The sequence below is a fragment of the Belonocnema kinseyi genome, chromosome 6 (assembly GCF_010883055.1).
Source record: "Belonocnema kinseyi isolate 2016_QV_RU_SX_M_011 chromosome 6, B_treatae_v1, whole genome shotgun sequence".
Lineage (NCBI taxonomy): Eukaryota > Metazoa > Arthropoda > Insecta > Hymenoptera > Cynipidae > Belonocnema > Belonocnema kinseyi.
In genome coordinates this window covers 117,596,292-117,615,276 of record NC_046662.1, presented here as the reverse complement: position 1 = coordinate 117,615,276, position 18,985 = coordinate 117,596,292, and the positions used below count along the sequence as shown (strand labels likewise).

The window sequence follows — 18,985 nt, the reverse complement described above, 5'->3', positions numbered from 1 at the left end:
TATGTATGTATTTTTATCTTTTATTAAAATTATCAAATAAAAGAGTACCTTTAAATTGGTAAACAGAAATATAGTAATACAGAGAAAAGTAAAATGTTTATAACATTTTTCTTTTGTAAAATAAGGGGGGAGGTGTGATGATCGCGTATTCCGCGCTCATCCAGTTATGGGATAATGTAGAACTCAAACCTATTCACATGGTAAGGAAAAACACCGCCTTACCATAAAGGCTTAAGCGCTAAATTTAAAATTAGATTTCGGAATTTTTATTATTGTCCTCTCAAACTCTCTTATCTTTCTTTCGGCAAAAACGAGACAAGCGTGAGACAAGCTGAGAAAAGAACCAGAAATTTTAAGATTTTTTAAAACAAATTTAATAAACAAATGAATTATTGGGGCATCCATTGTTGGCAGAACTCTTTTTTTTCATGTCAGACGTTTGATTGGTATCTTCATAATAAATTCAGCAACATTCATGACGAGTTGATAAATTTTATGATTTTTTAAAACAAATTCAGAAAATCATAGAATTTATCAACTAAGTACGCTTGGTAGTGAAATTTGCATTAGGTTCACAATTCAAAAGACTCACATCAAAAAAAAAAATATTTTTTCCATAAACAGATGCCTGAATAATGCATTTTTTAATTAAATTTATTTTTTTTAATATAAAATTTATCAACCAATTATTAATTTGGCTGAAATCATCATGAAGTTCCCAAATAAAAATACTTAATTCGAAAAAAAACTAATTTTTCCGTTCACAGATGCCCGAATCATGCATTTGTTAAATGTGTTTCAAAAAATCATAGAATTGATTAAAAAATCATCAATTTTACTGAAGTTATCATGAACTTTCTAATTAAAAAAATTCACATAGAAAAAAATGAATTTTTCCGTAGACAAATTCCTGATTAATGCATTTGTTCATTAAATTTGTTTGAATAAATCATATCATTTTTAAACTTATTATGAATGTTGCTGAAATTATCATTAAGTTCCCGACTGAAAAGACTGGCATTTAACAAACCGAATTTTCCTGCCAATAAATGCCTGAATAATGCATTTGTTTATTACATTTGTTAAAACAAATCATAAGATTAATCAACAAATTATGAATTTTGCTAAAATGATTATAAATTTCCTCATTTAAAAAAATTGAAATCGAAAAAAATGAATTTTTCTATTGAAAAATGCCTGATTACTGCATTTGTTCATTAAATTTGTTTATAATATAACAAGTATACCTTTAAGAGAAATTTTTTTGTTATTATATTGTTTCCATTCAAATTTTTTGAAATATAACTTGAAAGAACGTATAATTACGAAGAATCGTAGAAAACATTTTTACCGAGATAATTTGTATTTTTCATCAAAGCATAAATTTTCCTTACTGTCTTTCAGAAATAAATTCATACGTGTATATTTAAGAAATGAACAACTTATAATCTTAAAGATCATAGAAAGGGAAGTAAATTTATCGTTTCAAACAAAAAGTTTTGAAAGTAACCAATTTTTCACTCCAAATACAGACTTCCGTAATAGCACGGAACGTTCCAGGAATGTACCTGGAACGTTCCGCGGGAACCTTCCGAACGTTTCTTGGGCGTGTAAAATGTCCGTCTCTTGGGAACGTTTCAGGAACATTACACTGGAACTTTCAAAGAATAAATTATTGTTATTATTATTATTATTGATGAATATCCGATAAACCGTAAGTGATATAGGCCAAAATTAATGTCAGTTTATGATGTAGATACCATGTTACAATGTAGTATATACGGTACTCAAAACTCAAAAATAACATCTATTTTAACCTTTCTCTTACGGTTTACGAGATAATTGTTATTTAGAATAGCAATAATTGAAGGTTCCCCACAGGTCCCAGTGGAACGTTCCAATGGGACGTTCCTAAGCGGTATTGTTTCCTATTTATGCATCTAGAATTGTTTATATTAATCAAAATGGATATACAAATTTTATTGTAGGTATATATTAAAATATTTAACTTCATATTAATAATCGTCTTTTAGCATTATTTTTTCAAATAAAACTAAGAATAAGTTTGTAAAAATTGTGTAAAAGATCAATTTAAAAGCACATGCGAACACATTTTTCCGGATTCAACTCAGCACTGATTTATCCCTAAGTTTCTTTTTATTTTTTTGTTTAATAATAAAAATTCGATGCTTGCGTACGTTCTGCGTGATATTTTAAAATACTATGCATATTTTTAAACAAAATTGATTATCCAGTAATATATGTTTTCAATTATTGTTTTATCAAATCGAAACAATATATATAAATTTTTAAGTTAAACATTAAAAATGTTGTTTGTTTGATACAAATATTTGATTCTTTTCTTTTGAATAAATAATAGTATTTGTTCAAAAACAATTCTTTTAATTGTTAAAAATCGGGGATTTTATAATTTGGAAACTTCCTAGTTCTGATATTTTATAATTCAGCAATTTTCCGTGAGGAATTTCATTATTCAGGAATTTTTCATTTCCGGATTCTTGTATTTCGGTAATTTTATAACTTCGGGAAATTTATTGTCCGTGAATATTCGAATTCGAGAATTTTAGTGTTGGGAATTATATTTATCGGGATTCTTCAGTCATCCTGATTTTTAAACATCTGAAAAATAATAAATAATCTAATATTATCTAAAATTAATCAATTAACCAATGTACTTAATTTAATTAACTTAATTAATCAAATTAATTAATTAAATCTGATTATATTAGGATAATTATTATTTTTTCAGATTTTGTTAAATCTTTTACGTTTTTGCGTCTTGAAAATAAACTAGAAGCCAACTCGAAACGCGTTGATGCCTCATTATCAAAAATAAATGTAACATATTAACTGGTAAAGGCGACCAATTTACAAATATTGATCATATTTTTTAGAAACTAAATACTGATTCAATTATTCTTTATACCCAAATCGATACCTCAGCTAAAATCATGGTAAGGTAAATGACTAAAGCAAGTTGTTTAACATGATATTTTCCATTCACATAGTATTCATTTTATTTTTCAATCTAATAATTAGAATGTATTAAGAGCTATCTACGCATCCCTCCCAAAAATATTAAAATATAATTTTTTAAATTAATAATAATTAAGAAAAAATGGCGTTTTCACATTTTAAATAGGCGCACAAGCGGCAGCCATTGAAGCAACATATGCATCGCATGCGCAGTACTGCAAGCTGTCTGTGCTAGAAGCGCTGCCATGGAGAATAGACATAAGGAGACAAAACTAGTGAACTGAAAATTAACACTTTTCTGTTGCTAGAAGTCAAAGATATTATAAACCTAGATGCGTTACGAGGCGTCGGAGTGGGGAATTATATATATAGGACATCACATTTTCTGCCCTATCGAGGTGCTGCCCTCATCGTACTACGAAGTCGAATTCTTGCTTTCTCATTCTTCATAAAATATGACGGTAAAGCAGTAGAAAATTTTTTTTGAGGTTAGAAAAGTTTGACATGTATGTATCGCTGAATTTTTCAGATCTGAAGCTTGATCCAGGTTTTCGGTACAGTCTTTTTTTAATTATAAAAAGAATGTTCTCGAAAAATCATATTTTTAATTTTAAAAAAAGTATTATAGAAAGACATTTCAAGATAAACAAGTGCTGAAAGCATTTTTCTTTGACTATTTTTTTTTTCAATTGAAATAATCACATATTTATACCAAAGAAACAACTTTTTTAATGTTTGAAGTATTTAAACATTATTGTTTAAATTTAAAATGATAATTAAAACAAAATGTATTTCTGGATTAGATATTTTGGTAGAAAATGTACATAGTATTCTTTAAATCATAAAAGTTCTTCTGAAAAATCGAAATGTTAATTAAAAAACACGTGTTTTTATATATTAATTTGTCGGTAAAATTTTGTGTATAATTTTAATTTTAAATTCAAACAATAATTTTTAACACTCTAACTCGAGGTATGTAAAAAAGGTAAACTGCAGAAAATTTAAAAACTAATTTAAGAACTATTTATACTCTTTTAAGATACCAATACAATTTACACAACACTAATTGTAAAATTTGCAGATTTTTAGGCCTTCAGTTTAGGAACTTGAATTTTAACGTTAAAATTGCTTCATTTTCAGAATACAGCCTGATTGTTTGAATTTTCAGAATTTTTCGAAATTGCTAAAAGGCGAAAAAGTTTGAATTTAAAATTTAAAAATGCGAAAATACACCATTTTCCATGTTCATTTGCAATCCAGCGAGTCACTTTCTTTTGCTTCTTTAAAAGTCGATCCTTTGCTTTCAGTTTTCTTTTTAAACTATACCTTGAATTCAACGCATTTCAAATTAAATTTTTGCAGCTGCAATTAGATTGAATTATACAAAGGTTTTTTGTTTTATATATAAATTAATTTAAAAATTTTTATGGTTTTTCACGACTGTAATTTATAACTCTAAAATGGGATAATTGTAGCTCAAACATGAAAAAGTATAGACTAATTTCATATTTAAAGAGATTCTATCACATATATTCGACTATTAAAACCTCTGACATTTTTTTCAGGTTTTTAAAACTCTTTTAAAAACTTTTTTTTAACAAATTTGGTTGTAATATCTTAATAAAAGAATAAGTGCTATTTAGTCTCCAGAACAGCAATTTCAAAAATATTTAAAGCCTTAATAATTCAGAAATTTTAAATTTGTCGTCTTCAGAATATATTGAATATTTTCAAATTTAAAGCTATTTAAATATTTCACCTGAATTTTTGAATGGAAAGTGTTTGATAATTTTAGATTGAAACCTCTCAGATTATTTAGTTACAAATTGAAATCATACAACTTCAAGTTTTATTTATTTTTTGATAATTTGCCCCCCCCCCCCACAAATTATTTTTTTTTGTAAGAAAATAACGCCTGATTTTTGTAAAGATTCAGAAATATACATTAAAGGTTCACTCAAGGTCATTTTTGTTCAAAAAGCTTGTTCCAGAATAAATTAACTCTTATTGGTTCCGATTTCGTTCTGTCACTCAGGGTAATTTTCTGTGAAAAATATTGATTTACAAAGAATATTTGTCAAACAATAGAATGGATTTCTTCGCCCGAGATGCAAACGTAAATTGTACTATAGTAAAAACATCTGGAAAAATTTAGACGAAAGCCAAATTTGGTAAAGAAAACAAACCTTTGTCGACCTATAAATACTAATTTTATTCCCCGAAAGATTTTCAAAAAATCTCTTCGCAACACTTTTATTCCAAATATTTAATTGAAGAAAAATATTTGTTATAAAAATAAAAATAGTACAATTTTTACATACAATTCTTAAAATAAAGAAATCTGTGTGTCAAACCACAATCCAATCCGACTATTCTTTCAAAAGTTATCCGATATACAGACAACCACAATAACGACGACGTAGACGCCAGAGAGACAGATAGATACCGATGTAAAAACTTGTTTTTCTGACTCAAGGAGCCTCAAAACGTCGACATTTTATAATATCCGAAAAAGTTATTTTTCATAAAAAACTAATACCTTCTCATTTTGATGAGAATGTAGAAATTATCAACAAGATTTGTAGAAAATCTTTTGTAGAAAAATTGTCTCGTAAGTTACAACCGAAAAATTACAATTTCAAAAAAAAAGTTGTTTTTAATATTGAGCTAGACTCGCGACCGGGACAAATCAGAAAATAAAACTCAATTTGAAAATTGAACTGCAGTTCGAGTATTAAAAATTAAACAGTGATTGATTTTACAAGGGGATTCTAGATTTTTTCAAAATGATATAATTTACATATTTTAACGTTAACATTTGAACTAATTTAATTCCAAAGCCTTAGTAGTGATACAAGTGTAAAGTTAGAATTAATGGCTTCTTAAATGAACGTCTTTATTCAATTTAAAAATCTTTTTGAAGTATTATTTCAGTATAAAATATTCCATTTTTAATCTATTTGGTTTGGAAATTAAAAAAAAACAATTTTCAATAGTACACAATTTGAAAATGAATTGTCACAATTTCAGAGTGACAAATTTAAACTTAAAATGTTACAATTATAATTGCTTAATCTTTTTATATGTATTTCGAAGGTAAAAGTATTTCATTTTGATTCTTAAATGACAGTTAAATAAGCATTAATTTAGAAAAAAATCAAATAAGCTGGACGTTTCTGAATGTTACAAAGAAAAGAACAAAATTTGGAGCTCCTCAAGAATTTTGAAATACTAGGAAAACAATAAAAATTTCTGGGTAGATTTAAAATGATTTTTTATTTCGAAAAAGTACATAACTCAAAGAGTACCTTTAAAAATATTTCAAAACATTTCAAAAGATTTACAATATTAGAAAAAACCTGGAAGCTCTTAAAACAATTTTGTGTGCAGGATTTTACAAAAATGTTAGGAAAAATGGGAATCAGTCTAAAAGACATTTAAAAGTCCCGAAAAATTTTTTAAATAATTTTAAAAGAATTTGAAATAATTTAAAAGAGAATATATACTTTTGATGATTTTGAAATGTTTTTAAATTTTGACTTTTTATTTTGAAAAATTACATAATTTTAAGAGGAGGTATAAAAGCATGGGACCACTCACAAAAATTCCGAAAGGGATGAATGAAAAATCCCAAAAAATGAAATCTCCGGCACCTGAATAATAATTTTATAAAAATTGTATTAAAAAATACATTAAAAAACACGTGTACTTTGAAAGAAAAAAATGTTCTGCCTAAATTTTCTTCGTACCTACATAATAACATTTTTAAAACAAACTTTGCAGGATTCAATTCCACAACGATTTATATCAAAATTTATTTTTATTATTTTTTTTTATCAATAAGAAATTCGATTTTTCAGAACTTTTTTATGTTTTTTTCAACTACTATGCACATTTTCAAACAAATTTTTTCATCCAGAAATATATATTCGATTATTGTATTTTCAATAAATAAATAATATTTAATAAACAATTTTTTAAATTGTTTATATTCAGGAATTTTCTAGTTCGGATATTTTTTGATTCAGGCACTTTCTTTGGGGATTTTTAAATTTCGGTAATATCTTATTGTCTGGAATTTTATTTATTTTATTTTTCGTCAATTTTCCAATTCGACTTTTATATTTCGGGACTTTTATAAATTCGGGAATTTTATTTTTGGTTGATTTTCAATGTACGAATTTTACAGTGTCAGGAATTGTATTTTTCTGGCTTTTTCAGTCGCTTTTTCCGAAAAATAAAATTCCCACATCACTGTAAAAATTCCGAAATTATAAAATTGCAATGTTATAGTTTCCTAATTTTTACAGTGATGTGGGAATTTAATTTTTAATTTTCCAATTCGGCACTTTTATATTTCGACAATGCATTGTCGAAATATAAAAGTCCCGAATTGGAAAATTCTCGACAATTTACAATCTTACCGAATTTAGGAATTGCCGACAGAAAATTTCCGAATTATAAAATATCCGGGCTAGACAACTCTCTAATTTGAACAATTAAAAAATAGTTAGTTAAAAAATTTTTTTAATAGAATAATAAAATATTTTTACCGAGGAAAAAACTTTTTTAATATTTAAAGTTTCTAAAAAGTATTGTTTGAATTAAAAATAACAATAATTGAACAAATGTATTTTTGGATAAAAAAAGTTGTTTGAAAATATCCACTTTATTTTTATACATTACACAAAACGCTCGCAAAAATAAAATTATTATTTAAAAAAATAAAAATAAAAGTCGCGTTAAATCAGCCTGCATTGAATCCTGCAAATTTTGTTTCATTTGAAGCTCACGTGTTTTAAATTTATGTTTAGATCACATTTTTATACAATTATTGTTATTTTAAATTAAAACAATAATTAAAAAAATTAAACATTAAACCAAATTTCTATAATAAAAATATTTGATTATTGTATTTTTAATAAATAAATAATATTGACCACATTACTGTTTTCTCAATTTCTGCAATTCGGAAATTTTCTAGTTTGTATGCATTCGGCCTGGAGTTTTTTTATTCGGGAATTTTCAAATTCGATAATATTGTAAGCTGTCCAGAATTTTAATATTCTAGAATTTTTTAATTCTGGATTTTCAGGTTTCAGCATTTTGTTATTTCGGGAAGCTTATAGTGTCGAAAATATTTTAAAAATTTATAAAATTTATAAAATTGTACGAAAATCTTGAAGATTTTGAGGCATTTAAAACGCCTGAAAAACTTAAATAATAATTTGAATTATATATATTTTTTTTTGAGTCAGCTGTATCAATTATAATGATTTAAAGTTTATTTTTAAATATATTTGATGGAATATGATATTTTTTATGAATGCGCCAGTGAAATTCTGTTCGTCTAATTTTGTTTGCCAATGCGAAATGTAATCTGACTTGGAACTGACGTCTGAACATCTAGAAACCGAAAGAACAATTTTCCTATCACTTGGAATTATAATTATATTTTTATAAAAACGTTAGAATATATAATAATTAAGAAATTGGAAAATACATATGAGAACTTGATTAGAAGAATAGTCTAAAAAAGTCCGTAGAAATTGCAGACAACAAAAATAAAAATACAAACTAAATAATATTAAAGAACTATATATAAACAATATATAGAATGAAAATTATAATTAATAATTTTAGAATTAGTGGATAATATATGAAACCGTAATATAAATTACTCATCGACTTATATTTTTGGTATTTATTAAAACAACCAAGTTTTGCAAAGCTATAAATGTAAAAATGTTTTAATTGGCAATTTACTTTCAATCCAAATGGTTCTTGTCCAAGCTAAGTTTACCATCAGTGTGCCTCGAAGGTGTGCCGAGAGTTGCTTACAGCGCTCCAAGTGGCTCTTGGCAAACTATATTGATTGGTGCTTTCTACGGAGAGCGGTGGGTAGAGGGGAAGTGACTTTTTTCGCCGGACGCGCCGTCTATATTTATGACGGGCAACTAAGCCCGCACTGCATCTACGTTTATAATATCTTTGAGAAGTACGCACACACACATGTAAAAAATCGCACTTACGTATAGTTCCAAACTTCCCGAGCGTGGCGTGCAAACCGCACTTTAAAAAAAAAATGGCCGCCGATGTGAGCGCGAGTCATATGTAAATAAATAATGATTGAACAATTAATAGTTTGCGTATAAAGGCAAGGATGTTACAATTAAAAATCACTGTATAAAAGCGAAAGTTCCCAATAAGTGTGGTTTCAAGTGTATAGTGTACAAGACTTTCAGAGAGTTGAAAAGATGTATGTTTATTGCTTTTGTTACAAACGCGTCGAATACCTGTCGCACGCATGGTGTTGTTAAAAGTAATTTGATATTTTCATAAACGTACTACCTACCTCTTCTATGGCGAATAATTTTTTATTCCACAAACATTTGACAAAACCTTGTCTGATTATTAATTCTTTATTTGTTCGAGCGACTTGTCAAAACAAAACAATGGAGGCGGCCATATTTTTTTAAAGTGCGGTTGGCACGCCACGCTCGGAAAGTTCTGAACTATACGTAAGTGTGATTGTACACATGAGGATGTGCGTACTTCTGGCAACAGAAAAGTGACCGTTTTTAGTGAAGTCCATGCATTACAGATTGGTCTCCTTATATCTATTCTCCATGAGCGTTGCTTTCAGCCCTGTGCATCTGAAAACAAAATGACGATTCCTTAGTGACCTAAGTTGTTTAGTTCCTAATTTGTTCAGCGCGGCGCTAGTTGTCCCATCACTCCCTGTTTTTGCATTGCAAGCAATGGGAGTAGACCACTTTAAAATTTTTTTAATAAATAAAATTTTATTTTCGTAAAAGAATTGAAATGAAAAGAATATTACGCATTTTATATTTCAAAACAGTTTCCCATACTATGTATATAAATGCTAATGGAAAACATGACTTAAAACGTCACCCAATAAACTTGGTAATGTGGAATATTAGATTTAAATTTAAATGACAAGTAAGATATAATCCTTTCTATATCTGAAAACGTAGTAAAAAATATTTGTGTCAATAAAATATAAAAATGGTTTTGTGAAAAAAAAAGTTTTAATTGTATACAAGTTCAAACTTAATATTTGAAGGTTTAGCGAGTACTTACACTATTGAATATAATGAATAAAATTTAATTGAAATTGAATTAAATTTTTATTCATGAACATATAACATAAAAATATATAAATAACATTAAAAATAGTTAATTTAATAAGTCAAATTGTTGAAAAAAAAATATTTTTCAGAGGAACAAACATAAATTATAATTTGATAAAAAGTCCAAGATGTGAATATAATTAATGTGTTAATATCTTTGTTTTAAAGACTTAAAAGGATATTTTGATAAAAGAGAGCAATTAAAGAAAGTTTATTTTTTATTTTCCACTGATTGTTAAATAAAATGGTTTCACATGTAAATTTCGTTAAATTCAATTAGAAATACATTATATTTAGTATATATTCATAAGCGAGAGTATTCACATGGTAAGTTCACACTTAGTACTATTCAAATTCTTCTCCGGGATTTTGTTTACATTCCGTTAATAATATTTCTAATTTGTTTTCGACAATAAACTTCAAAAATCCTATTTTACTTTTCATTCAAATTCAAGTCTAATTAAGAATCCTATTTTACTTTTCATTCAAATTCAAGTCTAATTAAGAATCCTATTTTACTTTTCATTCAAATTCAAGTCTAATTAAGAATCCTATTTTACTTTTCATTCAAATTCAAGTCTAAAATATATTCCACTTTGCGAGGATTATTGTACGACCGTTTAAACCATCTTTTGTCTTTAGTATTCATAGAAAATGATTGGAAAACTATTTTGAAATGTTAAATGAGTAATATTGTTTTAATTTCAAGAATATTTTTGCATGGAAATATCAATTTATTTACTAAAAAATTAAAAAAAGTGATTTAGTCCCATTGCTTTCCATACAAAAACAGGGAGTGATGGGACAACCAGCGCTACGCTGGAGATAATAGGAACTAATCAACTTAGGAGACTTGCGGGGTCAAGTTAAGATCAGAAATATGGAGAGATGCACAGGGCAGGTTGCTTTGGAGCACTGAGCCAGAAATTTTTTTTTATTATATATGCATGATCACACTGCGTACAGTTCCATGTTAATGGGTATTTACACGCCTGTTTACTGCTCGTCAGCTAGCCGAAAAGTCATAAGAGTGCAAGAGACAGGTGTGTAAATACAGCATAAAGAATATGAACTTAGTAATGTAACGAAATGGCGCCATCATTTGGAGATAGAACTACAGCTCTATTTCGGAAACCCCTCCGCCCGCTCGTGCACCCATTTCAAGCTAATTTTAATATGTTTTTTAATTTAGATTTACAGAAAGAATAATTTACGTAAACAAACCGTTTCATGCAATATAAAAAAAACAACATAAAATAGCGGATGATCAAAAATGAATTGTGTTTTTTATATATTACATGAAATGGTTTGCTTGTGCAAATTATTCTTCCCATAATTCTAAATGAAAAAATATTTAAACAGAGACATTAAGTCCAACACTTAAGTACCACCAAAGATATTAGGTCCTAGAGACGGCATGAGATTAGTTGAACCACATACCGGTAGTTAGCGCGGCAGGCAAGTTTGTGGTCCTGCATATATATATATGTTGCATTTAGTTCGGCCACATACTTGTAGAGGCGCGACATGTACCGATTGGTTCCGCCACATGTTTGTAGAGGCGCGACAGACAGCTATAAATTCGGTCGCGCCAAATTATAGTGCATTTGAATTCCAAAATGGTAATAATCTAATTTTACTTGATAAGTGAATGCAAAAATAATTTGAATTGTGTAGAAAAGGTCTTGTCAAAGGAAATTACGGCTTGTTTTTACAGTTTAGCTAAGGCCATGTTATAAATATCAACTATTTTTTCAAATTGAAATAAGAAGTAACTCAATCTTACAAAATGTCATTTTCCCTGCTCCAGAAATCTAACTTTAAGAAAAAATGTAAGTTTGCTTAATTTTTTTTATTATCATTTAATACTAAAACTTGACATAAAAATTGCCATAATTTTCGTTTTTTTGTTGTTTTAATATATGAGCTAATTACATTTTTTAAACCGCAACCATGAAAAATAATATAAACCAATGCTATAAATTCACAGAACTATTGTGTACTTCAATAGTCTATATTTTTAAAAAGAATTTGACGCTGTTTTTATTTTATTTTTAATAAATATATAAATTTCCTTAGTTTTTTATTTAGTTTCCCTTAATTATTTCCTTTATTTCTTTATTTTGTATTTATTGAGAAAAATAAGTTGAAACTTTAAAATGTTCTCCACCGGTCATGTATAGAAAACTATAATTTCCAGCTGGTCGATTAAGCTTTTGTTTGCATTTACTTGTTTAACTGTTTGCATATTTAATTCCATTTAAAAATTTAGATTTTGCTAAAATAATTGTTTAGATTCTTTCCTGTAATAAAAAACTTGCTTTTTTAAATTTGTTTGCAAATAAATTTATTTTCTAACAAATTAAATATTTGATTAACTTACAGTTTCTTTTATAAAATTTTAAAGGCTTATGCATTATAAATTAATTACCTCTTTAACAAAAAAGGTTTTTTAAAGAAAAAGAACAACAATCATGCAAAAACCCCCACTTTTTTATTTGAAAAAGATATTAACAATGTTTATTTCTTGCATAATTAAAAAGAAATTAGGAAGGAATTTCATATTTGAATAAAATTATGAATCGAACCAAAAAATACATGATCTGGTACTTTTTTGTCAGACTTATTTTTTCAAAAATTGTATACTCCTTTTCAAAAATCTTGATCGGAAACCGAAGTTTAATTCCGCTCTATTGTATTATTCACAATTTTCTTCTAACTGCAATTCATAACACAGTAGACAATTAGACATAATATAAAAATTACAATGTACATGACAAGTCAAAACTGTCATGTAGGTACTTGAAGTTAAAGTGAATATTTATTTCTGACAATATTAAAACTTCCATTTTAATATTGAGTTTATTAAATTAAAAAGGAAGATATGTTAAAATTATTTACGCCTAGCGTTATAATGCCTAAAGCTTCTTGTTCTTAAAAATCAATGTTTTCAAACAAATTTTTTCATGTAATAAATAAGTGACGAAATTTTGTTATCAAATAATTTTTTTCAATGTGATAAGCCGTGATTATTTCTGCCGTCTTGCAGAAAAAAGTTACTCGCTAAAGTTTGACGTAAGGGTCATTTTCGCGTTGCAGCGTAAAGAAGACTCACGTCAACACGAAGTTAGTGAGTTTCTTTACGTAAACAGCGGATTTGGCTTGACCCATTTTTCCCTCTCGACGGATTGTTCACCTTGGCGCGTGGGATATTTCCTAAATTAATTTTTTTACGTAAAAAAAAGTCGTGTCTACTAAAATGTAATATTTTTTTCTCGATGACTCAAATTAAACAAAAAGGTTTGAAAGTGTAAAACTAAAAATGTAAAGCATTGAACAAATTCTGAATTTAAGAATCAAAGCCTAAACAATTAAAAATTTTATCATTGAAATTTAATTTGGTTTTGAATATAGGGGTTTAATATCGTAAAATTTACGACTGTAAGCCTTCTAAGTTGATTAGGCTTAGATTAATGGCCTCCAAAATCTGATGATGCCCAAATACAAACATTTAGGATTCTGTATTTCAAATTTCAATTTAAAACTTTCAAAATTAAATAATTTGAATTTATCCGACTATACTTGAGGCATATTAAAAATTTAACAAATATTAAGGCTTGAATTTTTAATTTATCAAATCTGTGACAAATTTCAAATAATACAATTCTTGAAATTTCTGTTCTTAAAATTACTCAATCTGAATGTTTTAAATTGAAAATATATTAAAACCTTTCAATTAAAAATTCCTCTCCTTATAAAAAGTTTTCGATTTCAAAGGCTTTACATTAATTCCAATTTTTCACGAGGTTTGACATCGAATAATCTGCTTATTGCAGCTTTAAATTATTTATATCCTAAAGCCGAAAAAAATCTATTGCCGAATCATACGTGATTTCATTTAAAACGTTTAAAATTAAATAATTTGAATTGTGAGGTTATACTCGAAGAATATTCGAAATTTTACAAATACTGACATTTTTAATTTTAAATTTATAAACTAGTTTCTTTTAATAATTATTATTTTATTCTTACGCTTCTAGCAGAAACTAATTACACTGTAATTTTAATTATTTTCATTTCAAAGTTCTCTCATTTAAAACCTTTTAATTTCAAAGACTTTGAAGTTACAATCCAATTTTCGAAACTGAATAATTTTGAATGGAATAATTATTTAATTGTTAACAGACTTCTAATTTAAAATAAAATTGTGGGATAGTAAAGTATTTCCTTGCCAAATAGTTATGCTGAAGTTTAAACGGTTCCTTTCATATTTTGACATTGTCGACTTCTGAAAAGTTACAAACCAAAAACTTTAGAACTATGAGTCCTAATTACTTTCCTGAGTTTTTTTGTTGAATTTAACTAATTACTATAAAAACAAGGGAATTTTTTTAAATTTCTCCAGCTTATTTGAATGCTCTCCATTGTTGAAGCTAAGAAACAACACACATATATCTGTATTCCATTCAATCAAGTTAAAAATTTAACGACAGTTTCATTTTTATTGAACTAAATTGTACTTAAATTTAACACAATTAAACACCATTCAACATCTACAATTTTAACTGAAATTTACTTAAATTCAACTAAATTTTACTTAAATTTCGAATTTAATTAACATGCATTCACTTTTTGAAATGATCTAAATTGTATTCAATCTTTAAATTTAGTTATGCTTAATAATTTTTAAAATTGCACTACAATAAATCTTAAAGTACGAATAGAATTGTTTTAAACCTTATTTACTTAGTATCTAGAAAATTTCTCTTTGTAAAGAAATCAGACGAGAAATTAATTTAACTAAACTTTATTTAATTCTTAAATTGACCTAAATTTCATTTAAATGTTGAATTTAGTTAAATTTTATTTAAATTTTAAATTCAACTAAATTTTATTTGATTTGGAATTTAAGTAAATTTTATTTAATTTTTTAATTTATCTTAATTTCATTTAAATATTAAGTTTAGTTTTTAAAAATAATTTTAGAAATTTAACTAAAATTCTAAAGTACGAAAAGAGTTTTTTTACATTTATTTATTGTCTCGAAAATTAAAAATAATAATAAATAGAATATTTTTAGGATCTCTTTAATTTGAATATAGTTAGGTAAATCAGTGTTCATAACATTTTTAGCGTACAGGCCGTACAGAGCCAACCAACCGACTCAATCATAACAAAGATTGCTAAAGTGATAGCGAAGGCTAACGCGAAAACGAGAAACAGAAAATCACGTTCGGTTTGGAATTAAACAACTTTTGGTGTGCGTCCCGGCCCCACCTCGCCCGCTGACGTGCAAAGAGGACGCGGTTGCCAAAGAAACGGTGAAAAGTTGAAGAGGGTAGCACCTTGATATAGTCGAAAATGTAGTTAGATATATATATCGGCCGTCCCCACCACTGACCCATGCCGTATCTAGGACCTAATATCTTTGGTGCCACTCCGAACAGATCGGTGCCTTTTTCAACTTAAAAATAAAAATAATGTAAATTTGTTTTAAACATAAAATGTAAATAATTTGGAGACGTGATTAATATAATCACTCACTCGTTATCAGGCTCGCCCAACTCAATAAGGGGAAATGGCGAATTTCTAGAACCATTGCGTGGGGGTCTGAGAGGCAGCGAGGGGAGTCCAATTAGTTCCCCTGCCTATCGCAGATGGCGCAAATTGGTGTAAAAAGCGCGTGCTCGGGAAATTGTTTGTTGTCATTTGTTACTGTCACGTGTTGTCTGGTGCTGTACCGTATGAGACCATAACCGCAAAACGGCTTTTCGTATGCCGGTATCACGTCAATGAAAAGGATTTCTTGAAAACGCAAACTGGTATGGTTATAACATATTAAAAAAACTTTATATCACAGGTCAACTCTGCTTCAGAAAAAATAAAAATTCATACGTATGCACATCTTAACTCGTTTCGTAATTATCTTCATCTGCTTAAAATACAGAAACCTTCATGAAATCTTTTTAAAATGATTGAAGTCTTTATGCAGTCTTTCAAATCGACCCGAAATCTTTGAAATCTTATTTTTCGATTAATTATTCCGATTTCCATGGCATTTAACCGTTCTTTTAATAATGTCATTTTAAGTTATAATAATGTCAGCTTTTAATAATGTTAATTTAAGTCAAAATCAATTGGACTTAAATAAGTTAGTGCACATTTTTGAATGGACATACTTTCACGTGCTAGATCTTTAACCATTTTTAATAAAGTCATACGGTAATTATTACATCAAGAATGTAAAGCTTCATTGAGAAATATAAACCATACTAAATTTGTAATATGCCAAAGGCGTAAACCACATTGGTATTTTACAAGTAAACAGTCGCTAGCGCATCTGGAGCATGGTGGGGCGACCCCTCGTAAGATTTGACATGTTTACGCCTGTGGCGCAGAAAATCTTTGGGACCCTAATCTGTAATGCAGCTAGCCCATTCATCGTTCGGGAAACTATCCTTTGAAACAGTCAGGGCTGAGGTTGTAAAAAGTACAAATATAGGCGGGAAGTCTCTAGGAGTCTAGGACTCTAGGTAGATTACTGGAGATGAGTATTCCCTGGTGGAAGGAGGGGGGGGGACTTCTATATTTATTTCTGTTCTTATCGATTTTTCTTAACACGTTTATTATGATTTACAGAAGTTGTTCTTTTCAAAGGAAGAACTTTCCGATAAATTCAATATAAATGAATGGAAATTTTTTAATCAACATATAATTCCTGTGTAGAAAGTCAAATGGGGAACTAGTCTGGTTCCCGACCATTTGACCCCACTTAAAGTCGGGGGCTAGTCGGGTCATCTGACTAGCCCCCGACCAGTAGCGTCACGGTAGATTAGTCGGGGGCTAGTCAGGTGACCCGATTTATCCTAATCGGGGCCTGATCAAGTACTAGTAGGGGTCATATGATAAAACATTCGTGTGGAATATTAACCAAACTCCCCAAAATTTTGTGGATCATTCCCTATAAGTTTGTCAAAATACTTATTATTTACGGAAATCTACATAAACTTTTTTGAAATATTTAAAAGAGCTGCAATTTACTCAAGATTTGAGATGACTTTAACATTAAGAAATCTTTTCTCCAAAAAACTGTGTAAAATTATTGTTTAATATATTCTTAGTGTTTTATAATAAAAAAATCATTACGCTTTTTTAGATATTACCTCATTTTATAATTCCTTGCCGAAAACTCAAACATAAGAATAACCCGACCAGAGCCCAACTAGCTCCCCACCAGGCCCCGGCTGAAAGTTTGAAAACAAAAAGCCCAATTAGTCCCCGACTAGTCCCCGACGGCGTACTTTGTCAAAATTAATAACCCGACTAGCCCCCGATTAGTGCCCGAATTGTATGGTAATAGGGTCAAATGGGGTTATTTCCAAACGGGTTGTTTAGAATTTGCCAGTTATTATTCTCATTATTAAAATGTGAATTCATCCAGCAATTTACTTTTAATATATTTTAAATATTAATGAAACGCAAAAATTCGTTTTTAAGGTATTTCACGATGAAGGTAAAATGAAATTCTTCTATCTGAATTTGATCTGAATTTTCTACAGAATTTCATTTATCACGTTCTTTACTTCAAGGTTTAGATAAATGTAACATTAATATGCATAATGAAATTAAGAAAAATTCAAGATCTGGCATACAAAATTGCATTTATTCAAGCGAGACGTGTACGCAACAGTATTTTAAATTATATTTGACGTGGGCGAAAGAAACTTAATTGTTAATTAGGCGTAAAACACAATCGTAAAAATCTGTTTTTCGGATTCAGGGGGGTCTAAAAACGTGGACATTTGACAAAAACTGGGAGAACCAATGTTACATAAATCTAATACCTTCTCTAACGAGAATGTCAAAATCGAGAATTATTCTAGATCAATCTTAACTCTTAAAGATCTACACCCCTTTCCTCACATTACTCGCTTCCACGCTCAGTGAGCCACACCCACACCACGAAAGGCAAATAATGGCTTAATTGTGAATGGTATAATATTAAAATATTTCGATCCTTGAATAAAATTCTATCGGTCTCCAAAATCGTTTGGTCCACCTACAACTGATAGGATCCTTTCCTTGTATAAGCAGAAACTATTAGAGAATATGAGAAAAAGAAAAAACTGCGTTTCTTATATTGCAGATTCATACTTAAATTACGTAACAGATTACCGGTTGCATTTCAAATGAAAAATATAAATTTTAAACCAAAAATGAAATAGTTGCATTTTCAGTTAAAAAAATTATTTTTAACCAAACAGTCAAATTTTTAATCAACAAGATGAATTTTCAACTGAATTAAAGGAATATTCAACTGGATTCGTTAAATTTTTTTTAACTTTCAACAAAATAGCTTCATTATCAACTGCGTTTAGTTGAATTTTCAGTTAAATAAATCAAATAGCATTTGAATTTTTAACTAAAAAGATTAATTGTCAATCAAGAAGACGAACTATCTACCAAAAAGACGAATTTTCAACCAAAATAAAGGCTCACGATACAGAATGAATGATTGTGCAACACTAATCATTCTTATAAAATGTTTAGGCAAATGCGAGTACTTCTAATAACCTCGTATACAGCCGCACTGTAATTTTAATTAATTAATTACACCATTAAGCCATTTCCCTTTCGAGGTAGGCATGACTCACTCGGCAGGGGAAAGGAGTAGTGTGTGGAAGGGATAGAGATTTTTCAGATTGATCCAGAATTCTCGTGCTATTTAAGTCAATAACACGTTCGTTCCGTAACACTGCTCCGACCCAGGTTGCTGATCAATCTCTCTAGCAATCACCCCAAGCGAAGAACCTCACGAAGTCGTTATGTAAGGT

At 28.4% G+C, this 18,985-nt stretch overlaps 1 protein-coding gene across 1 annotated transcript in view; it reads left to right on the top strand.

The window, feature by feature from the left end:
- LOC117175576 (GPI mannosyltransferase 4) overlaps positions 1-18,985 on the top strand; it is a 197,895-nt gene that overhangs the window by 23,409 nt on the left and 155,501 nt on the right. The window contains exon 3 of the mRNA XM_033365283.1: positions 15,809-15,973. Coding sequence (XP_033221174.1) covers positions 15,809-15,973 — 165 coding nt within the window. The remainder of the gene's footprint in view (positions 1-15,808; positions 15,974-18,985) is intronic.